This window comes from Erpetoichthys calabaricus, chromosome 12, assembly GCF_900747795.2.
Source record: "Erpetoichthys calabaricus chromosome 12, fErpCal1.3, whole genome shotgun sequence".
NCBI lineage: Eukaryota > Metazoa > Chordata > Cladistia > Polypteriformes > Polypteridae > Erpetoichthys > Erpetoichthys calabaricus.
Window position 1 is genome coordinate 91,088,205 of NC_041405.2, and position 27,007 is coordinate 91,115,211.

A 27,007-nucleotide genomic window follows, 5' to 3' on the forward strand; every position below is an offset into this window, starting at 1 on the left:
AACATGCAGTATTTTGCACAGTGCATTTAACAGTTCAAAGATATTTTCATTTAATATATGGCTGAGAAACGCATTATATGTAATAAGAAAAACAATTATGATTAGCAGCTGTAAAAGGAAATATCAAACAAACAAACAAAGATCTGCACAGACAGAAGGTACAAATTTTACTAACATAACAAACTAAAAAAAAATAAACGTGTACAAAGGTGTTTGCAATTTGTTACGGCTGGCCTCTTGTCAGCACTCAGCTGTACTCTTATCCAAAAAACATTCTCCGCTCCGCCTTCTTCCCATACTCTGACAATAAGCCTTAGTTAGAAGTCTCTTTTTCATTGTGTAATAGTCTGGAACCCTGTCAATAGATGTTTTCCACCTATTGCCCAGTACTGCTGAGGCAGCAAATAACTGAACCACTTTCAGTTTGTGTATTCAATTGATGCTGCTCTTGTAGTAGTTATAAACGGTTTCAATGATACTTTAAACAGACTTGCTTTTTTCACATCCATCCAGCAGTTTTTTGGATCCACTTAAATACCAATGTTATTATCGTTAACGAAAACTAAAATCGAATCTAAAACTATTAATAAAAAAAAAGTTTTATAAACTGAAATTAAATAATTAACAAAGCCTAAAACTAAACTATTAAAGTAGCTGAATAGTAATAGTAATTTTGTAATAGTAATTTCTAAAAATATTTTTAGTTTTCGTAACAACTGGACTCATGCAAGGGCTAACCTGAGCTGCAGGGGTCCCAAAATTAATCAAAATATATTCATAAGAATTTCATATTTGGTTTTTCAACAAATATTCCTGCCGTTAGTCTTTAACTCTTGTAACTTTTTTTTTTAATCTTTTATTGAATTTATTAAAAACATGCAACATTCCATACAATCAGATTAACCCTTGTAACTTAACTCTAAAACAAAGTCATCCACCATGAGCCGTCTGCATGTATAGTATGGCGGCTGGTGATGGAGGGCGGGTGTTCACACAGCATTTGTGGTGACAGAGCAAACGGAATACGGGTGTGTAAAGCATGTGATGAAGAAAGCGATTTACTGTGTGACAATAATGACAGTTCTTCAGGAGCTGAGAGTGGCAGCATGATATGTTATGGTTCAAGTGTTAGTGAAGCATACCAAAGTGATGACTTTGGTTTGAAAGTGATCGGCAACTTTCAAAACTGCCGTTTACTGCTGTATTAGATACAGACAATCCCTTACAGAATTTCAGTCTTTTCATAAATGACGGCATGCTAGCTGTAATTCTAACTGAGCCCAAGATAGAGTGTGTACAGAGCAATCAATGCAGCAATACACACTAAGCTAAATTCCAGGCTGTATGAGTCTGATGTCTGTTATAACGAGCTGCACTTCTTGTATATCAAAATGTAATTCAAACGCCTGAAGTTGGAATGTGCTGGTCAACGAAACCTTTACTGTATGGACAGAAAAATCATGAGTAACGTTTCAGTTTGTTTCTCAAGTGTCTACGTTTTGTTGACAATAATTCACCTGCCACTTCACACAGGAGAAATCATTTTTTAAAAGTAAAACGGCACTGACCAGAGACTGACTAGGTCAGGGGTGGGCAAACCTTTTGTCTCAGGGGCCACATTGACTTTTAACATTTGACAGACGGGCCGTACCAGCACTAGATGCATACATATCAAACATAAACATAAAAAAGGCATTACAGTGTTAATATTTACATTCACTTTTAGTGGGAACAGTGTTGTTGATCACCCTTTTTTGCCAGTACATCGAAATCTGGTGCTGGTTTTGTTGTGGCAATTCTCAGAACAGATCTGAGGTGTTCATCGCTCAACTGGGATCTGTGGGGTGCTTTGTTGGTGTTCATCACACTAAAAGTCTGTTCACCCACATACGTAGAGCCAAACAACACCAGCATCCTCTGTGCCATCTTCTGGATGTTTGGAAATTTGGCTGTGCTTAATGAAGCATAAAACTCATCCAGTTTAAGAGAGTTGAACTTCACCTTTAAGACGGTGTCACATTGGAGATCAATCAGTTCCAACTGCAACTCCTGTGGCGCCGTTTCAGGGTCCTGTGTGAAGGGACATGACACCAGCTGAAGTGACTTGTAAATTTTTCCAAAATCAGAGAACCGACGCCAGAATTCTCCATGCAGGTCGTCCAGTGATTTCCTGTATTTTTTCACAAGTCGAGGGGCCTCTTTCAGCATAGCCAGTGTGGGGAAATGAGCAAATGAGTTGTTTGACATTTGCTTTGAGAATAAAGCTAGCTTGGTTTTGAAGGCTCTGACGTTTGTGTACATTTCATGCACAAACTGGTATTTCCCTTGTAGCTTCATGTTCAGCTCATTCATGTGTGTCAGTATGTCCACAGCAAAAGCTAAATCACAGAGCCAATCTGTGTCACTCAGCTCAGGAAAATCGTCAGCTTTCTCAAGTAGCTCCAAAAATGAGATAATCTCCTGTTTGAGCTCCCACACTCGTCGACATACTGGTAAAGCAAGTCCTGGTGATCAGCGTCAATTTCTTCAAGAAAAGCAATAAACTGACAACGCTGAAGTCCCCTCACTCAAATAAAGTTAACGAGTTTTACAACTGGCTTCATTACGTAGTGCAACTGCAATACGGATTTACACAGTGCTTCCTGGTGGATTAGGCAGTGTAAGAAAATTACCTCCTGCTCAGGGTTGTCCTCCTTTACCCTCTCCTGGATTCTTTTGAGCAACCCAACGTTTTTTCCAGTCAGATTTGGCGATCCATCTGTGGTAACACTGGCGAGCGTACTCCAAGGTAGTTTGTGCCTATTTATGACCCCCGACACGCTATCATATAAGTCCTCTCCCTCGTTTTCCCCTTTAGGGATTCCATGGCCAAAAACTCCTCTGTTATCTCAAAAATGTCATTAATCCCTCTGATAAAAATTAAAAGCTGAGCGGTGTCCTTTATGTCATTACTTTCGTCCAGTGCCAAGGAATATAATGTAAATGACTAAGCATTTTTGTTTAACTTGCTAGCTAAGTCTTCGTCATTTAGCTTAACACGGCGAGTCGCTGTCCTGCGTGATAAGCTATTTTTTTCAAATTTGTTCTTGCTCTCAGGACACAAGATACCTGCTGTCTCTACCATGCACTCTTTGAGAAACTCCCCTTCGGAGAAAGGCTTGCTGGTCTTTGCTAATTTGAATGCCAGCACATAACTTGCCTTCGTGCTTGACTCTTGGATGGCAGTTTGTCGGATAAAGGTGTTTTGCTGAGCCTGCAAACTAGCTGCCAACCTCTGAGCAGTAGCCATCCGTTCTTGTGTTGACTGGTTGTTAGCGTAATTAGCATGCTTGGTGGAAAAGTGACGGTTTCTTGGCAAATAAGACATACAGCCTTTGACCGGACTTCAGTGAAAAAGTATTTAGTTGTCCATTCCTTATTAAACACTTGGCACTCACTGTCGACTTTTCTTTTCCCCACTCATTGTTGCAGATGGGTTCACAGCAGTAGCAGAGTAATAACAGAGTAACCTGGGCTCCGCAAAATCAAGTCAATGTATCACTGCGCCTAATGCGCCACCTGGTGGAACGCCAGGCATTACAGGACAAGGTCAAATGATTGTAGTCATAATTATGATATGATTTGATTTGGGCAATTTTGTACCAATCTTCGACGGGCCGGATTAAAAAGACCAACGGGCCGGATTTGGCCCGTGGGCCGTACTTTGCCCACCCCTGGACTAGGTCAACATACGTGATCAGCATATTGTTGTTCACAAATCACTTTTGCTTAATTCCTGGATTGGCAGGTAGGTAAGTGAAGATAGTCTGCCAAACGGTGGATAACAGACTACCAATGTGTTTTTGCATTTATTCTATATTTATTAATTTAACTTTAGTTTTACATTCACAGGTGAAAATATGTGATATTGTGAAAATAATCTGTTGGCAGAATTATGTTTTAAAATATTTGTCTCCCTGTATTCAATCTCTCTCTCTTTCTGAAAATACATAGTTGAAATATCATACTGTTTTTATTGTTAACATCAGCCTTGTCATACATACAGTATTTCATATATATAGTATTGTTGCAATAGGATTGCACCTTGACCAGGGAATTTTCCTGCCTTGGGGATCCAAAGCTGCTGGGACAGGCTCCAAGTCTCCTGTGATCATGCTCTGCATAAACAAGTTTAGAAAATATAAATATTGTCTTTGTTTCCCTTAATACAGCTAGGTGGGGTCTGCACACTGATTCAAGCCTAAGAGCCATGTTCTTCCTAAGCCCCGATGATTTTCATGATCATACCTGTCAGAACACAGTAGAATTTATTTTCTGATTTATGATATCTTCTCAGACCTGCAGGTGGCAAAATTCTACCTATAAATTTTCTGTGCCTGCGATGGAACCAGAGATCAATATGGCTGGTAGAAAATAACAAAGCCCAGTATGGGAAAGTTTTGAAAACAATACTGAAGGTATTAATTGTAAGCACATTGTCTTGGAGCAGGATATGTTGTGTGCGGTAGACATTCAAGGAAAAAAACCCACAAACTTGAAAATTCACCTAACCCTAATTTCTGGGAAAGAATAAGCGCTAATAGTCAGCACACATTTGCTCAGCACAAATGACAAAAATTGTAAAATTGTTCATATTCAGTATCTGGTTTTGACTATGCTCGTTTTATCAGACAAAAACAAAATCAGATAGTAAACCATGTAGTGTAGCAAGCTTCCACTAAAATTAAACTCATCTCCAAACCCGTTAAGTGTACAGCTCTGTCTGATTGTGACACAAAATTAAACTCCATAGTAGCTCTTTAACCATACCATAATTACGAAAACTGAAAGTGAAATTAATTATACATATATTATGTATATAAAAAACAGAAATGTCTTTGTGAAATAAAAACTAAATTAAAATTAAAAATACACGATGGAAGGAAAACTAAAACTAAACTGAATTTCCCAGTAAGATCAAAAATAAAATAGAAACAAAAACTAATATCCATCCATCCATTTTCCAACCCGCTGAATCCGAACACAGGGTCACGGGAGTCTGCTGGAGCCAATCCCAGCCAACACAGGGAACAAGGCAGGAACCAATCCCAGGCAGGGTGCCAACCCACCACAGGACACACACAAACACACCCACACACCAAGCACATACTAGGGCCAATTTAGAATCGCCAGGCAAAACTACAATAACCTTGTAAAATACAGTACAAAGTTGTCTGTCCCAGCAGCACTGAGGGGAAAGCAGTTTCTTTCCATTACTGGGCAGGTCTACCACCTCAAGCTAGCAAGCCACATTTCCCCATATAGTGTTACTTTCATTGAAACCCCAATAAAGCAATAAAAGTTGAATTTTGGCTTAAAAAAAAAAAAAAGTTGTCTTTAACAGTTACACTGTGAAAAATGTGGAACTATAGCCCTTAACTTGGTACCCTTGAAATTAATTAATAAATAAATATGCACATCTTTGTAGAATGCTCCATGTAGGATTTGAACAGCCAACTTTGACTGCACATGTGCTTGACAAGAAAACAAGCACTCACTAGAGGGATGGTTGCGTGAAGTGTTGCTACCCACACATACAACATCCAACATGAAAAACAAAGAGTGACAGCCAAATGTCCTCAGATTCATGGTGAAATCACCCAGATCCTGAGCAAAGATTAAAGTCTGTGCAGGCAGAAATGGAAGTATCTCTAAGATTAATATGTAAATGCAAAGAAAAAACTTCATCAGAAAATCCAGGGGATTCAGCAACTGCACAGGGTTGTGCATAGAAGGCTTGAACAGACTAGGACGCAAATCATCTGTGCACACACTCTAAAAAGAAGCAAAGCCATTTGTATGCGTGCTTTTCAGACACATCAATGTTTCCATGATGCACAAACACAACAGCATTAACAGTTTATTTCAAAGGGTAATAATGCTTTACATGTTTGAAAAAAGTAAATGAACTTACTGTGTACTCTGATCTAAATATGTAATTACTCTATCAGCTTCTTCTTCTAAACGCTTATTTACATGATGTAAATATTCTGGAACCTACAAAAAAAAAAAAAAAAATCTAAAGCAATGAACACACCTACAATAAAAAATAAACAAAAATAGTACATTCCATGAACTTTCCACTACGTTTGCAAAACTGGATTTTAAAAAATAGCTTACGAGTACTCATTTAGAAGGATAATCTGCTCACTTAGTGTCTTAAAGAACTTAGCAACTGTCACTAATTCTAAGTGAAACAAAATCTTCAGTGCAAAACCAAAAATAAAGTCTACTTGACAACTTAAGAAAATTTTTTAGCAAATCTCAAAATCTTATTATTTTTAATATCAGATTACCTCTCGTTCCTGCATAAGCCTTTGACCTTCAGCTGCATATAGACGGTTGGTTTCTTCTAGGAAACGATGTTCAAATGAATCCTGGTATATCTATTTGAGAGTGAAGAAGTTAATTTGAGACTTCATAACTGCAGTTTTACTATGTATGGCCTCTAAATCCTAATTTAACAAAACATAAATTAAAACAACGAACCTGATTAAATTTAACATTATACATAGTTATTGTCTGTTTTTCACCTGCATTATTATCATTCTTTAATATTATTTATTGTATCAGTATGCTGCTGCTGAAGAATGTGAATTTCCCATTGGGATTAATAAAGTATCTATCTATCTATCTATCTATCTATCTATCTATCTATCTATCTATCTATCTATCTATCTATCTATCTATCTGATTAATTACTTACCAAACAATACTAGTGAAAACAATTACACATTTACTTTAAATGTATCAAGTAATCCAATTTGCAGAAATAAATCACATGGAATAAAAAGATTTTAGTTCTTGTTGTAATGTGTCTGTACACACATGCACACATGAAAAAAATGAGCAAAGCAAGACAACACAAAAATAAATTAACAATAATTTAAGAAAACTAATACAAAATAAGGTGCTTACTTGTAAATCTGAGAGCATACTTAGGAGGCTTCGTAGCAAGCTTCGGTCAATGGCTTCACCATTTCGTTCTCTCTCAATTAATAGTAGAATACCATCAATCGTTTTATTCTGAACTTTTTGATCACTAATTATATAGAATCTAAACAAATCCAAACCCATGTCCCTATAAATAAAACAGCAGTTATTTTGAGGGGAAAGGTGGTTATTAGACCAAAAACTGCATACTGAAAAGTACTTCCTAAAAATGAAAAACAGCAGAACAATGTACACATGAAAACTGGAGTATATTAATCATCAAAATGTATTTTATAAACTTCAAGAATAAATGCCTGTCAAAAATTGAACATTTTATATACTAAAGAACAGTAAAATACTTTTTTTTGGACACACAACCTTAAAAAGCAAAATGGTTTGAAATGATAAACAGACACAGTGACTGATATTGCATTATAAAAATATTAAATCCATATCATCCAACATGCATAAAAGCATCGATATCTTTTATTTATTGTATGATTTGAAGATACACGCTTTACCTTAATGAAGAAAACAATTTCAAAATATTATTTGCAGCATGGCATATAAAAAACAAATGTTGTATTATGTTTATGGCTATCATAATTTTTCCAGGATGGTTTACATTGTTAGAAAAACACTCAGTGTGCATGTAACATTAAGTGATGTGACAGTATTAAATGAGCTAATAAAAGATTCAATGAAGTGTATGTTCATGTTATGCATTTTCCTACAGATTATTGCATGTATGGTTAGTGTCAAGTCTCCTTTTTGCAAACATTCTGCTTATAATGGATCATCCATCTTTTAAGACACCAGCATGTATAGAATTCTATTGAACAATTTCATTTAAATAACATGTTAAAACACAAGGAAACTTGAGAGATCAACAGAAATGAAAAATATTAATTTTGTTTACTACATTGCATTAAAACATTTATATTCTGATATTTATCTGATTTTTACCTAATATAGTAATTGAATAAATTTAACACTTAAAAACATGATCTTTAACAAATGCTTTTACATTTTATTTTATATAAACTGATATACAGACATCTTTTACTAAGTAATTTATGAACATAAATTGAACTGAAAGCACACCTGGAGAACTTAATTGACTTGATTTGGATATGCATGCATATTAATGTCAACAATTACTTTACGATTGAAGCCTGAAAAAAATGTTGTTTTGACTTGCAGAACTAATTAATTTGTTAAGCACCATTTATTCCTCCAACCAAAATGTTACTGCTTCACAAGCTAAATAATACTGCATTTAAAGTGTACCTTGTGTAGTCTTCTCAAATACTGCTCTCTGCAATGCACAGTATCCTTAAGGTTATGTTGCATGCTAGCCTGTGGTATTCCAAAGATGATGTGGCCAACAGGGGGCAAACCAGCTCCCCAAACCTGACTCCGACACATGTTCCACAAGCACAACACTGGCTTTATGTATTTCAGTGGGAGACTTCCAAATATTTTCCCAGACAGTAAGCACAGTCAAAGTACAGTAATTGCCAAAACTTTTGAGAATGACACAAATATTGGCTTTCATAAAGTCTGCTGCTTCAGTGTTTTTAGATGTCTGTCAGATGTTCCTATGGTATACTGAAGTATAATGACACGGATTTCACACATTTCAAAGGCTTTTATTGACAGTTACATTAGATTTATGCAAAGAGTCAATATTTGCAGTGTTGGCCCTTCTTTTTCAAGACCACTACAATTCATGCTGGCATGCTGTCAATCAACTTCTGGGCCAAATCTTGACTGATGACAGACCATTCTTGCATAATCAATTCTTGGAGCTTGTCAGAATTTGAGGGTTTTTGTTTCTCCACCCGCCTCTTGAGGATTGACCACAAGTTCTCAATGGGATTAAGGTCTGGGGAGTGTCCTGCCAATAGACCCAAAATTTTGAGGTTTTGTTCCCCGAGCCACTTTGTTATCACTTTTGCCTTATGGCACGGTGCTCTATCACGCTGGAAAAGGCATCGTTCGTCACCAAACTGTTCTTGGACGGTTGGGAGAAGTTGGTCTCGGAAGATGTTTTGGTACCATTCTTTTTTCATGGCTTTCCCTTGGCTGAAAAGCAACCCCACACATGAATGCTCTCAGGATGCTTTACTGTTGGCATGACACAGGACTGATGGTAGCGCTCACCTTTTTTTCTACAGACAATCTTTTTTCCGGATGCCCCTAACAATCTGAAACGGGATTCATCAGAGAAAATTACTTTACCCCAGTCCTCAGCAGTTCAATCCCTGTACCTTTTGCAGAATATCAGTCTGTCCCTGATGTTTTATTTGAAGAGAAGTAACTTCTTTGCTGCCCTTCTTGACACCAGGCCATCCTCAAAAAGTATTTGCCTCACTCTGTGTGCAGATGCACTCACACCTGCCTCCTGCCATTCCTGAGCAAGCTCTGCACTGGTGGTGTCCCGATCCCGCAGCTGAATCAACTTCTTGACAACAGCGGTGGAAATGGTTTTATTGGGGATTAAGTTCATTTTCATGGCAAAGAGGGACTTTGCAATTAATTGCAATTCATCTGATCCCTCTTCATTAAATTCTGGAGTATATGCAAATTCTTCTTCTTTCGGCTACTCCCGTTTGGGGTTGCCACAGCGGATCATCTTCCTCATATCTTCCTGTCCTCTGCATCTTGTTCTGTTACACCCATCACCTGCATGTCCTCTCTCACCACATCCATAAACCTTCGCTTAGGCTTTCCTCTTCCCTGGCAGCTCTATCCTTAGCATCCTTCTCCCAATATACCCAGCATCTCTCCTCTGCACATGTCCAAACCAATGCAATCTCGCCTCTCTGACTTTGTCTCCCAACCATCCAACTTGAGCTGACCCTCTAATGTACTCATTTCTAATCCTATCCATCCTCGTCACACCCAGTGCAAATCTTAGCATCTTTAACTCTGCTACCTCATATAACATAGCTGGTCTCACTACCGTCCTGTAGACCTTCCCTTTCACTCTTGCTGATACCCGTCTGTCACAAATTACTCCTGACACTCTTCTCCACCCATTCCACCCTGCCTGCACTCTCTTTTTCACCTCTCTTCCACAATCCCCCCTGTACTGTTGATCCCAAGTATTTAAACTCATCCACCTTCGCCAACTCTATTCCCTGCATCCTCACCATTCCACTGACCTCCCTCATTTACACACATGTATTCTGTCTTGTTCCTACTGACCTTCATTCCTCTCCTCTCTAGAGCATATCTCCACCTCTCCAGGGTCTCCTCAACCTGCTCCCTACTATCGCTACGGATCACAATGTCATCAGCAAACATCATAATCCATGGGGACCCCTGTCTAATCTCGTCTGTCAACCTGTCCATCACCATTGCAAATAAGAAAGGGCTCAGAGCCGATCCTTGCCATCATAAAAACTGAAGCAGCAAACTTTGTGAAAATTAATATTTTTGTGTCACTTTCAAAACATTTGGCCACAACTGTATATGCACAATATAATAAATCACACCATCCTTTCTTCTTCCTCTCAGTCTTCTGCCTCTAGTCCTCCCGACAAGCATCATCCTCTCCCTCCTGACTCTGGGTTGTCCATGTGTGGCAGTGGGCTTCCTTTCATGCTGGACCTGAGAATGCGTCCAGGGCTGTGCCATGTCCTCCGGGAAGCACTTCCGGGCCATAATGAAAGTAGGAAGGTCCTCCATCGACGGCACCCTCTATTAGAACATAGGAACCATGACTCCATATCTCAAGGACCCCTGCAGGTGTCTCGACTGGGCTCTCATGCGAGGACCACTGCCGCCTACTAAATGATTGATGGAACTACCCAAGTTCCGGCTTCTAATGGTCCATCCATTATTTTGGGCAGAAAGTTATCTTTGCTGGCCAGTTCATCCATCATTCCTGCTGGGCCTCCTATCCAGGTAATAAACCATGCCCCTACTTGGCCAGGATGCCCGTTCTTATCACACAATGTGAATATTGTTTTTTTGTCTTCTACATGGTCTATATTTTAATTTGACAATGGCAACACAGAACAATAATGAAATCCTGCATTTTATTGTACATTTAAATGAAGATTGTTAATGGTGGTAAACTATCCAAGCATTATTCAAACACCTACACTCCAACCTGCAGCACTGCTTATGAGAGGTGCAACTCAGATCTTTTAGACTCAAATTTTACAGTTATTCTGGTGTGTAAATCTAAATTAGATGTTTTGGTTTTCAATGAAGTTAACAGTCTTTTTAAACTGCCAGAGAAAGAGAAGATTCAAAGACTTAATTGTGCAGCCACATTGTCAACCAACTTATAGAATGAACTTAAATCTATTTTTTGGAAAACACGATACCAGAGTAGGAGCCTATTGAAGATGCATTTGGCATAGGGCAAAAATCTCTGGAGGGGCTTCAGTTCATCACAAGGTACAGTTGTACACATTGCAACATTCACTTCTATAAATAAGGCCAATTTAAAGTCACCTGTCAAATTTCAAACTATCTTAAGAAGATAATGAGAGTACCGGGTAAACATGTGGATTTGAGAGGAAGCAGCCAAGCAACCAGGAAACATTTATTTTAACTTATTCTTTAACATTTCTGTCCATCTTAAAATAAAGTTCAAGCATAAGTACTCTTTTTTCTCTAGAAAAATGACACTAATGCTTAAAATTAACGTATTTGTTTTTTATTATTATTTTTATTTCCTTTACTCAGGTGTTATAACAACTATGCCTGTGCCACAACCTTTATACTAGATTTCAATTTGAAATTTGGTCATGTCTAGAGAACAACTTTAATATTAGTTTTTAATGTTGAAAGGAGACAATTTTAAATGTAGATGTGGCTTTTCACATGATTATCCACAAAATTGACTGCAGATTATCAAGCATTTTTTAAAAGTAATTTATTTGATGATTAAAAAATTGACTACAGAAAGACTTTTTTTTTTAGCAACTCAATGCCACGATCAATTCTATTTTACCTCTATATTCCCACATTAGGAAACATCACCTAAAAATGGGTATATTTGCATACTGACAACAGTTTCATTCATTACACAAAATGTCAATTACTCTGTTGTGTAAAAACTGACCTATTTCCGACCATGCCCTTCTGATTTTAGAGCTAAAATCATTATGCCCCACATACTCATCTCGCAGATGGCGTCTTAACCCACTTCTATTAGCAGATGAGAACTGGACAGAATTTATATCAAAACAAATCAGTTTCTTCCTAGAGAAAAATACATCCTCAGAGACCTCTGCAGGAATACTCTGGGAAACTCTAAAGGCCTTCTTAAGAGGACAGAATATTTCATATCTTTCCCATAGAAATAAATTAGAAACCAAGAAGGTATCCGAGCTAACCAGTGAAATTACTACAATAGATCAAGAACATGCCAGGTGTCCAAGTGAGGCTCTTTATAGGAAAAGGCAGGCTCTGCATTCAGAGCTCAACCTCTTAACAACCAAAGAAACTAAACAACTCATTTTTAAATCAAGATATCATTACTATGAACACGGAGAGAAAGCTAATAAGCTCTTAGCTCAACAAATCCACAAGCAAGAAGTTCACAATGCAATCCCAGCAATCACCAACACGAACGGAGATAAAATCATTGACCATAAAACTATAATGCACACATTTAGAGACTACTATAAATCCTTATATTCTACTGAGTTTAAAGAAGACGACACACAATCTAATGCATTTCTGGATACATTACAGATACCACAAATAGATACTTTTAGTGCAGAGGAACTGGATAAACCTCTGACGCTATCAGAATTACTAGATGCTATAAACTCACTTCAGAGCGGGAAAGCAGCAGGCCCTGATGGCTACCCTATAGAATTTTATAAGAAATTCTCCACTCAGCTAGCTCCCCTCTTATTAGCAACATTTACAGAACCTAGAGACAATCACATTCTACCTCAAATTTTTCACCAAGCATTAATCACCGTCTTTCCTAAACAAAGTAAGGACTTATTACAATGTGCATCATACAGACCAATTTCACTTCTGAATAATGATGTTAAGATACTCTCCTAAGTCCTAGCTAGAAGGATAGTGAAAGTGCTGCCTTCGGTAATATCACAAGATAAGACTGGATTTATTAAAGGCCGACACTTAGCTTCCAATCTTTGACGCCTGTTTAATATAATATATTCACCTGCAAAGTCAAACACCCCAGAGATATTATTATCATTGGATGCAGAAAAAGCATTTGATATGATTGAATGGAACTACCTTTTCACTACATTAGAGAAATCTCGGTTTGGCCCGAACATTTCTGCATGGATCAAACTACTGTATACCAATCCAGAAGCTTCAGTTTGAATTAACAACATTTGCTCAGACTACTTTCAGCTAGAACATGGTACCAGACAAGGATGCCCCTTGTCACCACTGCTATTTGCAATTGCCATTGAACCACTGGCAGATCACTGTTGAAATGCTTATCAGATAAAGGGGATTATCAGAGAAGGTATTGAACAGAAAATTTCTCTATATGCAGATGATATGGTACTGTATATATCAGACCCACAAAATACTGTGCCTGCAGTCTTAACAGCACTTAAAGAATTTCAAAAGATCTCTGGTCTCAGAATTAATCTGAATGAAAGTGTGCTCTTTCCAGTGAATTTTCAAGCATACAGTATTATATTGGACACCTTCCCTTTTATTATTGCAGATCAGTTTAAATACCTAGGGGATAATATCACAAGTAAACATAAAGCTCTTTATCAACAAAATTTCGCCGTCTGTATGGAGAAAATTCAGCTAGACTTGCATAGATGGTCAACCCTTCATCTCACTCTAGCTGGAATAATTAACGTTGTTAAGATAAATAATCTTTCTAAGCTTCTCTTTTTATTTCAAAATATTCCAATATACATCAATAAATAATTTTTAAGCAATTAGATTCAACCATAACCTCATTTATTTGGAACTTAAAACATCCACGTATCCAAAGAGCGACCCTACAAAGACCTAAGCCAGAAGGTGGCATGGGTCTACCTAACTTTCAGTTTTATTACCGGGCAGCAAACATACAAGCTATAAAAACCTGGACACAAATAGATCAACATACACAGGTTTGGTCCACAATAGAAATAAAATCCTGCAGTACTTCTTTATATTCCATGCTTTGTGCCCCAATAAATGGAAGTTATCGCTAATATACTAATAACCCAATTGTGCTTCACTCACTCAGAATATGGAACCAATGTAGAAAGCATTTTAAGATGAAGAATCTTTTATCGGTGGCACTTCTGCATGAGAACCACCTTTTTCAACCCTCGCAAACATATGCAGTTTTTAATATCTGGAAAACATTTGGGATTAAATTGCTTAGAGATCTTTATATAGACAACATCTTTGCATCCTATGAACAATTACATTCTAAATTTAACTTTCCAGCAACACATTTCTTTCACTATCTTCAAATTAGAAACTTTGTTAAACAGAACCTGCCCGATTTTCCTCATTTGCACCTTCCTCTATGCTGGAAAACATATTGCTCAGTTTTGAGGACACAGACAGCATTTCTGCAAAGTATAAAATTATTTTACAGTCCCTCCCTTTCAAAGATCCAAGAGGACAATGGGAAAAGGATCTCTCACTCAACATATCAGAAAAGGAGTGGAAGGGAGCAATGCAGAGAATTCATTCAAGCTCCATTATCGCAAAGCATACAATTATTCAACTCAAAGTTATATATCGAGCACATGTGTCTCACTTAAAACTGTCCAAAATGTTTCCAGGGAAAAACTGAACCTGCGAATGCTGCAATCAAGTTCCAGCTTCACTGGGTCACATGTTTTCGGCCTGCACCAAATTAACATCATTCTGGACAAACATTTTTAAGTGCCTTTCAGACAGCCTTGGGGTCACAATCCCTCCTAACCCATTAACAGCTGTGTTTGGTGTTCTTCCAGATGGGCTTAAAGTGGAGAAGGACAAACAAACTGTAATTACCTTCACTACACTACTGGCACGCAGACGTATTTTGCCAAACTGGAAGAATCCTAACTCTCCTCTTTTAAGTCAGTAGGTAACTGATGTTTTATATTATTTGAAATTGGAAAAAATCAGATTCTCAGTTAGAGGATTTATGCAGAACTTTTTCAAAACCTGGCAGGATCTAATCAATAATATTTTAGAATAAACTCTTAAAGCACTGAGGAAGTAGAGATTCTCTTCCCATTTCTTTTTCTTCTCCACTTATCTTTATCCACCTATCAACTCATCAATTTATTTATTTTTACTAGCTTTAAGTTTTACTCCGTTGGCCAAGCTCTCTTTCTCAGGGGTGGGGGTTGATTTGTTTTCAATCCTATTTTTTTATACAAATTGACTATTTGTATGGAATGATGACAACAAAATCAATAAAAAAAAACTGACTGGATAAAAAGTTGCCAGTAGCATTTGAATTGGGTAAAACTTTAAATGCTCGCAAAGTAGCATGGATTTGGATAATTCTCATTTGTTCAGTCTCTGGTGACCAACATGCCCTATGATCTCTAAAAGATGCCCTTTGTAACACCTCACATGTTTATTAAAAAAAAAATTTAAAAAATTAAAAAAAAAGATAACGATACAAGAACAGGTAAGATTTATAAACTAAATACTACTAATAGCAATGGTCTTTTTTGTTGTTGAGTTTGCAACTTTTTTTTTTTTTTAAATCCATGTGCATATAAGATAAACTCTAGTCTACATAAGAAGCTCAATCTAGGTTAAGGTAGAGCCAAATAATATTTTGTCCAGATGGGTCAAGCCCAATTTTAATAATTTGACCAAACTGTTTTTAGTCTTGTTTATGGATGAAAACTGATCAAAAAGTGAGATAATACTGACTAAGGCCTTGAGCATTACTTTAGCTGAATCCACAATGATTTATGTATTAATATAATCTCTTATGTAGGTTTTAATAATTATTACAGATTCTTAGCTAAAGCTGCTCTAACAGGTGGTGCACACAGGGAGTCTATGAAAGATGCTAAGCATGAAAGCAGATCTGTAGCTGGTTAAAATATACCTCAGTAGCTCAGTGGTAGAACTGGTGATCGTGACTCTCAAGGGTACACATTGGTTTCCAATTAAATTTGTCTCCAATTTGAAAACCATTCTTAAGTATGAAGTGGTAAACTATTTTTCTCCCATTTTATCTTCTTGAAACAATTGATACTTATATCTTGTAATCAAAATGTGTGCTATAGAATGCAAGTCTTCTTGCAGTTCCAAATGAAACTGTAAGAAGGTATATCATAGGAAGGAGAACCTTTAGATAGGACCTCTAATCTTCTACCTACCTGTCAAGATAATAGATGTCTCATTAATCTAGGTATTTCAATTAAGGATATTTATGATATCATATTTGTGTTAGATCTGCTTATCTGGCTATTTCAATTGTGTTATTATCCATATATCCATTTGCTGATTTTGTCTGCAAATTACTTTCACTAGCTGTTACCAAGCCTTGCCATTAAATTTCTTTGTCCAGCATTTGTATTGGCCAACATTGTTACCAAAATTACTCTTATGCTCTTGCAATGTGGCCTCAGAGCAGGTTATACTAATTCACTGTATCAGTAATGTTACTTTGAATTGGATTCTTGATAACTACACAAAAACATCCAATAACTTGCACTTTGGCATAATATATGAATTATAAAGGACAGTCTAAGTCACAAAAGGGCCAGTCTATGACATTTTGTTTTCTCTCTTTAAAGCTGAATATTGCAGTTGCACAACACCAGAATATTTTCAGGTGTGAAAGACAAAGGTTTGTAGATTATAATAAATAAAGCCAATGTGTCATAGTTCAAGCATCATCATCTGCAACTGCAGATGATAAAATGTCTCACTATTCTTTCTGCCTGCTCTACCAGGCTCATAACCAGCCATGTGGTGGTGTTTTACCCAGATAGTATTGATGCTCTGACTAATTGTCTGATTTTCACTACAAAAGACTATCAGCGATCAGTAAATTGGCTGATCACAAAAAAGTTTTTTTTCTAATCCTGCTTTTCTAAACATTATGATAATTTAGTTGTAGTGTTCCTGTACACAAAGTTATTATAATAGTTAAGCTAATACAATTTTGTTTTGGCTGCAAACGTCCTGTAAACAGAGGGCAGCAAGGCAGTCTTAACCAGAATGGAATATTTGGCTTTACAATAAAGAAAGTGGAGTGAGAAAAAGAAATCTGGTGAGTCGTACTGTGCAATTAGACGAATAGCAAGATGGAAAGAAAAAACACTTTAATGAATTCAGAGTTTTTTATATTGTCACAAGTAAAATGGATACTGCTGGTCTGAGTTTAGATGGTGAGCAAATTTGTGTTTAGCACAGCAGCTCACAGTATCAATTAGAAAAAGAAAAGATAAAAGAACACTTAAATAAAAAAGAAACCCTTGAATAAATATACTTTAACGTGCATTAATGATTAAAAATGATTAAAGCCTAAAAGTGCACATATTTAAATTTAAGCAGTGTTTAGCTTCCAATATCAGTTTATTGAATCAGTGCGTAAGAATGTTTTTTTGTTAGACAAATTGTGAAAACTACTTAATTTTTGTTTGTAAATTAAGCTTTGTTTTAGATAGATACACAACAGAAAAAATTAAACAAAATGACCATAATTGTTATGAAAATAATTTTATTTTCTTTCATGCCATATAAACTGTGGATAAATACTTTTTGTACACATTTTATTAGTAAAAATTATGTATTTTAAGCAAAATTATTTTTTAGTATTTTACAGTCACTAACAACTCTTCAGAACTTCATTTTGTTAATAAAAGATGAACAGGCAACACATGTGGTCAAGTTTAACTATAAAAATACCAATGTTAACAGTTTAATACAAAACATAAGGCTCCTATGCATCTGGTCATGCAGGAGCTTTGTATAAATTTTTTTTAAAGGGATAAAGAAAAAAGGAAAAACACCCAAAAGAGAGAAAAAAAGGGGAATCGGTTTTAGAATTGGCCAGTTCAGTATTCAGATGTTTCAGATGTCATACAAGTTTATACATACTTTCATGAAAATTTAAAATACAGAAACGTGCACGAAAGTACTTAAACAAATTGCAGAATATTGATAAGACTACTATCAAACTGAGACTGCATTCTGATGCAAAGCAAAATAAATAAACAAACAAACAAACAAACAGAATATGACTGCTCTTGCATTTTATAATGGAGAATATGGGTGCTGGGGTCTCATTGTGGAAAAAAAATTACTGAATACGTTCAATTTTATTAAAGCCAAAATGATTAAGAGTACTGAGCCACATCTGGAGATTGCACAAATGACTGCAGTACATTAGTGTCGGTTTAAAAAGGAAAATACTACAACCAATCAATTATTGTTACTTAACATTGTGCAGAGTACAAGTATAAAAATATTTATTATTAATGTCTTCTGAATGTTATACTTTTATATGGGAACTTAACTCTATTCTGTTCTATAATTATTCACTCTGACTTATTTTTGATTGTTAATTAGTAGATATTTATCAATATTTATGTTACTTTCTAAAACTATTTAGTATACTTCCATGTATTTGTTATTTTAACTTGTAATTCGTTAATTTCTCCTTGGTTTACTTAATTAGAAAAAAGTTTTTTAGATGTGTGAAAGACTTTTGCTGTACATAAGAGAAGTATTCCATCTACATTATGTAATAATTTGTCTAGTCCATATACAGTGATTAAAGTAGTTCAGGTACTTTATAATGTAATAATAATAAGAATCACCATGAGGCACTGAAAATAATGTAACATACTTTAGCAAACAAAATAGAAATTGCATAACAATTTAAATAGACAAAGCCCTCTAATTTTGTCATTTAACTCCACTATGAATATCAAATAACAGGTATAAAATGAAACCTACCAAATAGATGGCAGCATAGAGTTCTGAAGAACATAAGTCCGATCCAAAAACAAAAATATACTTCTTATCATGATCTACAATTAAAACAAACAAATAAACTGTATTTTATAACACTTTACACTATGTGTTATTACCTATTTACCACCTTTGTTAAATATCAGGATTGTGCCGATATGAGTGATTAAATGAGGAATGTTCTATAGAGTGATGCTATAACAAACCAGCCAGGCTTCCACTCAAGAGTATTAAATCCATATTGTGCTTTAAAAAAACACCTTTGTCAAGATAAGCAATTAAAAAAATAACAGTTGTTAAACTTTTCACTGCTATAAAAATGTGTACATCTGTACTTATTAACAACATAACTTTTACTGAAAACTGGAGGTTAGAAACATTATATTAAAGAAATTATGGAACTGAGCAACAAGTTTAAAAACATGTGACTTTGCATCAAATCATACAAACTAAAGAGAGACAACCATAGATATTTATAATTATAGCTTCCCTGAACAGACAATGAGGTGTGCCTCGGTCTTTCCTCAACTAAGATATCAAAAGAAAATAATAAATGTAACAATGAAGTAATGTTTCTTTTCCAAGAGCTATATAATGAAACAAACAATTGGTGGGATATAAGTCAGTTAAGATAAAAAGTGAATATGCCAACCACATGACATACGAAGCAGGCAGTGGAGAAAAAGGCAGATTACTTTAAGTTTTGCTAAGAGTAATATTTTTCCATACGTGCTCACCAACTCCAGTTCTGTGCTAACTGAAACACTAAATCCTAATAAATAATGAGAAGTTGTGCATTTACTAAGAAAAAAAACTAGGAAATCTGTGTTAAGGCTGCACACTAAATATTGTATATTAATCATGAATATATTTATGACTGCTTAAATACCCTTATTGTGCAAAATAATGATTACTGCATTCCATTTAATACTACTGCCCTTGACTGATATTTCCCAGGTACAGACTGCTCTAGGTAACAAATGCATATTGTAATTAGGCACAGACACATTCACTAAGCATGAGTGCACATCACAGGACTTAACTACATGCTAAATGCATTTTAAGGAGTCTGATCCCAAAGAATATTTTTATTTTCTGTTCAAAGCAGTTTCCAAAAAAATTAAGAATTATAAAAAAAGTAGACTACTTGACAACTGTAAGATGTTTACATGCCAAAATTAAACCACTGTCACTTCATTGATTTACTTCACTGTTTCAAGTAATTGTCATGCTTGTTAGTTTCTGTGTTTCAGAACACAGTAACTTACAGCTGTCTGCCTTTGCCACCTCTCATCCACTCACTTGCACTGGATCTCTCCACCTCCTGCCTTCCCTTTGTCCATCTTTCAACCTCCTTTTGTTTTCTTTTCTCTTTGTTTCTCTCGATCTCCCCCTTTCTTTCCGATCAGCTTTACTTCTCAGTCTAGTACTCATGCTTCCCTTTTAAATCATGGACATGGCACAGCTGCGGCAATCAGCAGTTCCCAGTGCCAATAGGATCATGGCCAATCCTGCACGTGTGCACTAAGTGCATGGCCGTCTGCTCCCGCATCGCACAGAAGGAACCACTTTCGCCATGTTACCACACCCCCACACAAAGACACGAGAGTGGCAATTATTTATTTAAAATCTGCCTACCAGCCGCGGTTTGAGCACTCACTCAAACTTACAACTGCATATTATTTCATTGATTGGTACACCTTAAAATCTTTACTCTTGTCATTCAGATCCACAGCCTTTTCCGTCCTTCACCTTAAACAGTAGTATGTGTGACATTTCATATATTAGACTGTCTTTATGTATACGGACTTATATGAAGATTAAATCAAATTTTAGTATACACCAACACAAGAACTAAAGAAACTTCAGAGTTCACAGTATGTTAAAAGTTAAGATATAGAATTATATGTATAAATATAAAATATGCCAATCCTACCGATTACTAGTTGAAAAGAACCTTAAGCTTACTTGAATTTCAGATTAACTTTCTTTTTATTACTATTTAAGTAAAAATGCTTTTAGCACCAAAACTTACCATTTGTCTGCAGTGATCTTGCCAACACTTATCTATCTTCTTAAGAAATAGTACACTATCTAATGCATCCGTATACATTAATTAAGGAACAAACAGAAAACTAATAAGTAATTCCCAACATAGCATAATATTTTAAATATTATAAAATACCAAAAATCTACAAGCATCATGTACTCCTTCTCAGAAACAAAGAACATTTGTAACAAGTGGTAATTTAGTTAAATCAAAACTTGATTATAAACAAAAACCGACAAATATAAATGACATCTTTTAAAGTAAGAATAAAAAAAAAAGTTATTGTAGCTTGCAATGGATACAGTATGAGAGCATGTGTGAGCGTGTGTGTGTGTGTGTGTGTGTACAATTCTAAAAATAATTTATAGTAAGCGTGTCCAGTTCCAGTCTTGTGGGGCCTCAGCTGACAACAGTCATTCTAACTTGGGACAGATTGTGCATATGTGGTTCACTTTATCCTAAACTTCATAAAGATTTTACATGCAGAACTTTTCCCACTCCTGTAAATTTTCAGCCTACTTTAGGGAAAAAAATGTATACGAGATCCTGATGCAAATCTTTTTGTATCCACCACATGAACAGTTATATTACTTCTTTCTATAGTTTAGTTAATGAAACTTAGATAGTAAATGTTGAAATATATATCACCAAATTGCGAGTTTTATTCAGAGCAAGGGCGGCACGGTGACGCAGTGCATGGAGTTTTGCATGTTCTCCCCGTGTCTGCGTGGGTTTCCTCCCACAGTCCAAAGACATGCAGGTTAGGTGGATTGCCGATTCCAAATTGGCCTTGGTGTGTGGGTGTGTGTGTGTGTGTCCTGTGGTGGGTTGGCGCCCTGCCCGGGATTGGTCCCTGCCTTGCGCCCTGTGTTGGCTCGGATTGGCTCCAGCAGACCCCCGTGACCCTGTGTTCAGATTCAGCGGGTTGGAAAATGGATGGATTATTCAAAGCAGAGACACACATCCGATTAAGAGACAGCTAACCGAAAGACAAGAAAGCAGAAAAAATACATAAAATCTTTCTACTTGTATTGATTATTTGAAATTTAATTGGGGAAAGAGAAAAAAGCATAAGGTAAAAAAAATGCAGTAATTGGAAACAGCTGCAACCAAATGGAAACATTTACATTATTGAGGAATATATAATTAAAATTTAAATAATTATAAATATAAAAACAATTTAACTGATTGAACTCAGTATTATACATGAATTGGTCAGATTAAATTGTTTATTACATTATGAAATATTTTTGAAAATAAAAATCTCAAAAGACAGATGCTATTTACATTAGCTGACAATTTCATCCCAAATTAATACACATAATAGTTGTATAATATTCTGTAAGAAAATACAAAATTATATCAAATCAATGTGCCACTGAACAACCAAAAAGGATATTCTCTGAACTGATGGATCTGTGCCTTTATGTGGTCCTCACATACTGTTCTCAACTGCTTGTAAAGATTTGCTGAAATTTTGTGGGAACACAGGTTTTCAACTGCCTAAAAATAAGAAAAAACAAACCATTTTAGCATTATTCATATTAAAGTTCTCAAAAACATTACTTTCCAACTATTAGCCGAATTTGACAGAAGTCACTTCAATATTTTTTTTTTAATTTTGAGAGATCATATACACTGCTGATTTTTTACCCCACAGTAAACATTCCAAGTTAAATCTAACTTGACACCTTTTTGATGTACAGTAGGAGTACATTTAGCATTTCTGCAGTTTATATAAAGAGTTTAAAAATCATAAACATAGTTACATTTGGCAAAAAATTGTGGACTCTAGTTTTCTTACAGCTGTGTCTCAGAATATTTTTAACTTCAAAAACTGCATTCAGAAACACCAAAAAAACTGCTTTTTATGATTTTCTGACTGCTCAGTGACATACTACTTATTCAACAGCAAACAGAGCTGAAGTTCCTGTTAGTTTGTCAGAATCACTACAAATGATCCCATTCTGATTTTAAAAGAGAGCAAAGGCCTCCTTTAAAGTAGTACTACTCCTTCTGTTATAATTCACAAATATGCAGTTTCACAGTATATGTTGGAGAAATTAATTTTATCATTGCAACATTGGGAAAGCAGTTTTTAAAGCATACAAATGATTATACTTTCAAAAGGAGAGAAACACAGCTATAATTATTTGAACTAGTGATATACAGTCATATGAAAAGTTTGGGAACCCCTCTCAGCCTGCATAATAATTTACTCTACTTTCAACAAGAAAGATAACAGTTGTATGTCTTTCATTTCCTAGGAACATCTGAGTACTGGGGTGTTTTCCGAACAAAGATTTTTAGTGAAGCAGTATTTAGATGTATGAAATTAAATCAAATGTGAAAAACTGGCTGTGCAAAAATGTGGGTCCCCTTGTAATTTTGCTGATTTGAATGCATGTAACTGCTAAATACTGATTACTTGCAACACCAAATTGGTTGTATTAGCTCTTTAAGCCTTGAATTTCATAGACAAGTGTGTCCAATCATGAGAAAAGGTATTTAAGGTGGTCAATTGCAAGTTGTGCTTCCCTTTGACTCTCCTCTGAACAGTGACAGCATGGGATCCTCAAAGCAACTCCCAAAAGATCTGAAAACAAAGATTGTTCAGTCTCATGGTTTAGGGGAAGGCTACAAAAAAGCCATCTCAGAGGTTTAAACTGTCAGTTTCAACTGTAAGGAATGTATCAAGAAATGGAAGGCCACAGGCACAGGTCTGGCAGGCCAAGAAAAATACAGGAGCGGCATATGCGCAGGATTGTGAGAATGGTTACAGACAACCCGCAGATCACCTTTAAAGACCTGCAAGAACATCTTGCTGCAGATGGTGTATTTGTATATCGTTCTACAATTCAGCGCAATTTGCATAAAGAACATCTGTATGGCAGGGTGATGAGAAAGAAGCCCTTTCTGCACTCACGTCACAAACAGAATCGCTTGTTGTTTGCAAATGCTCATTTAGACAAGCCAGATTCAGTGCTGATGAGACAAAAATGTAGTTATTTGGCCATAACAAAAAGCGTTTCGCATGGCAGAAGAAGAACACCACATTCCAAGAAAAACACCTGCTACCTACTGTCAAATTTGGTGGAGGTTCCATCATGCTGTGGTGCTGTGTGGCTAGTTCAGGGACTGGGGCCCTTGTTAAAGTCGAGGGTCAGATGAATTCAATCCAATATCAACAAATTCTTCAGGATAATGTTCAAGTATCAGTCACAAAGTTGAAGTTACACAGTGGTTGGATATTCCAACAAGACAATGACCCAAAACACAGTTCAAAATCTACAAAGGCATTCATTCAGAGGGAGAAGTACAATGTTCTGGAATGGCTGTCACAGTCTCCTGACTTGAATATCATCGAAAATCTTTTGGATGATTTGAAGCAGGCTGTCCATACTCGGCAGCCATCAAATTTAACTGAACTGGACAGATTTTGTATGGAAGAATGGTCAAAAATACCTCCATCCAGAATCCAGACACTCATCAAAGGTTATAGGAGGCATCTAGAGGTTGTTATATTTGCAAAAGGAGGCTCAACTAAGTATTGATGTCATATCTCTGTTGGGGTGCCCAAATTTATGCACCTAATTTTGTTCTGATGCATATTGCATATTTTCTGTTAATCTAATACACTTAATGTCACTGCTGAAATACTACTGTTTCCATAAGGCATGACATATATTAAAAGGAAGCTTCTACTTTGACAGCTCCGCTAATGATAAAACAAAAATCCAAAGAATTAAGAGGGGTTTCCAAACTTTTTCATATGACTGTAAATGAACCACAATATGACAACTAGAATGTGACTTCTGCAACGTGTATTTTTTTTTTTTTTAAATAAAGCTTATGTATTTTAATGGCTACATGCATATTTTCATTTGAGGTACATGCCACCAAACCACAGTAATCCATTAATGTGCTATTTTAACAGTAAATTATTCATAAGTCTTCCAACGGGTTGTCAAGTTATAAAATATAATGTCAATATGAACGTTTGGTTCATGAACTTAAAATTCAGTATTAAGCAACCAGCTTTTCCTTTACCCAAAAAAGGGAAAAAAATACCCAAAAAAACACACACACACTATATTATATACACTAGCAAAATACCCGCGCTTCGCAGCGGAGAAGTAATGTGTTAAAGAGGTTATGAAAAAAAAAGGAAACATTTTAAAAATAACGTAACATGATTGTCAATGTAATTGTGTTGTCATTGTTATGAGTGTTGCTGTCTTTTATATATATAATATGCACACACACACACATAAACATATATATACATAAACATATATATATACATATCTACATATACACATATCTACATATACATACGTATATACACATCCACATAAACATATATATACATATACAAATTTACATATCTACATATATATATATATATAGACATAGATATATACATACATACATTCACATTATATATATATATATATATATATATATATATATATATATATACTGTATATATACATATCTACTTATTGGCTCCTGTATTTAGGATATGGCAGGTTGGATAATGGATGGATGGACATTTGTATGCATAGCCCTATTTGCCCATTTTCGTTTTTTTTCTTTCTTCAGTAATATTTCAGCAAACCCGGAGCTTGTCAGTTCAAATCCTGGTACTGACACCACTGTGTGACCCTGAGGAAGTCACTTCACCTGCCTGTGCTGCAAAAAACAAAAGTAATGTAACAAATTGTACTTCAGATGTTGTAAGTTGGTGGAATAAAGGCATAAGTCAAATAGATAAATATGTATTATACACATAGGAACTATTCATTTATTTTCAGTTAAGTCATCTGCAGCAAACTTTTATAAATGAGGGTTTCTCCTTTTTAGATAGTGCAAACTGTTTCTTCTTCATTGACGTTTTCTCTTGGAGAGCTTTTTTCATTTCATTGAAAATGAAAGCAGCAGCTGCCAAAATATGTAGCTTTCTTATTAATTTTTCAACATTGTGTAAAATAAATGTATAAAGTAACATAAAAGGTTTAAATACTGGTTATTCTTTTACACTAAAATATTACTACACAGATACAAAAAAAGTAAAATGGATATGTTCTTTTTCTTTACGGAGATTAAATATTACTGAAGAAAGAAAAAAAAAATTAAACAGCCAAATGGGACTATGCATATGAACTTAAAAGGTTTAAATAAAACAGAAATATATATTTTATTTTTACTTGGTTAACTTGTGGAGGGTGTATCCTGTAGCAAAGCCCTAACTGTTTTCGTGAAAGCCCGTTTCAGTCAATAAGTCTTATGTGTGTGTTTATGTATGTGTGTATATATATGTAGATATGTGTATATGTAGATATGTATATATATGTATATGTATATAAATGTTTATGTGTGTGTGTATATTATATATATATATATATATATATATATATATATATATAAAAGACAGCAACACTTATAACAATGACAACACAATTACATTGACAATCATGTTACGTTATTTTTAAAATGTTTCCTTTTTTTTTCATAACCTCTTTAACACACTACTTCTCTGCTGCGAAGCGCGGGTATTTTGCTAGTATATATATATATATATATATATATATATATATATATATATATATATATATATATATATATACAGTGGTGTGAAAAACTATTTGCCCCCTTCCTGATTTCTTATTCTTTTGCATGTTTGTCACACAAAATGTTTCTGATCATCAAACACATTTAACCATTAGTCAAATATAACACAAGTAAACACAAAATGCAGTTTTTAAATGATGGTTTTTATTATTTAGGGAGAAAAAAAAATCCAAACCTACATGGCCCTGTGTGAAAAAGTAATTGCCCCCTTGTTAAAAAATAACCTAACTGTGGTGTATCACACCTGAGTTCAATTTCCGTAGCCACCCCCAGGCCTGATTACTGCCACACCTGTTTCAATCAAGAAATCACTTAAATAGGAGCTGCCTGACACAGAGAAGTAGACCAAAAGCACCTCAAAAGCTAGACATCATGCCAAGATCCAAAGAAATTCAGGAACAAATGAGAACAGAAGTAATTGAGATCTATCAGTCT

The 27,007-nt window shown here is 35.4% G+C and overlaps 1 protein-coding gene across 5 annotated transcripts in view; it reads right to left on the reverse strand.

Annotated features, from left to right (window-relative positions):
• The window catches only part of cul4b (cullin 4B), a 98,010-nt gene that overhangs the window by 49,864 nt on the left and 21,139 nt on the right, over positions 1-27,007 (reverse strand). The window contains exons 3-8 of one of the 5 annotated variants that reach the window (XM_028815876.2): positions 22,338-22,441; positions 20,924-20,993; positions 18,874-18,947; positions 6,958-7,120; positions 6,336-6,425; positions 5,954-6,036 (exon numbers count right to left, since the gene is read on the reverse strand). In XM_028815876.2, coding sequence (XP_028671709.1) covers positions 5,954-6,036; positions 6,336-6,425; positions 6,958-7,120; positions 18,874-18,947; positions 20,924-20,993; positions 22,338-22,441 — 584 coding nt within the window. The remainder of the gene's footprint in view (positions 1-5,953; positions 6,037-6,335; positions 6,426-6,957; positions 7,121-18,873; positions 18,948-20,923; positions 20,994-22,337; positions 22,442-27,007) is intronic. The other 4 variants (XM_051934949.1, XM_051934950.1, XM_051934948.1 and 1 more) reach the window with 4 other exon arrangements.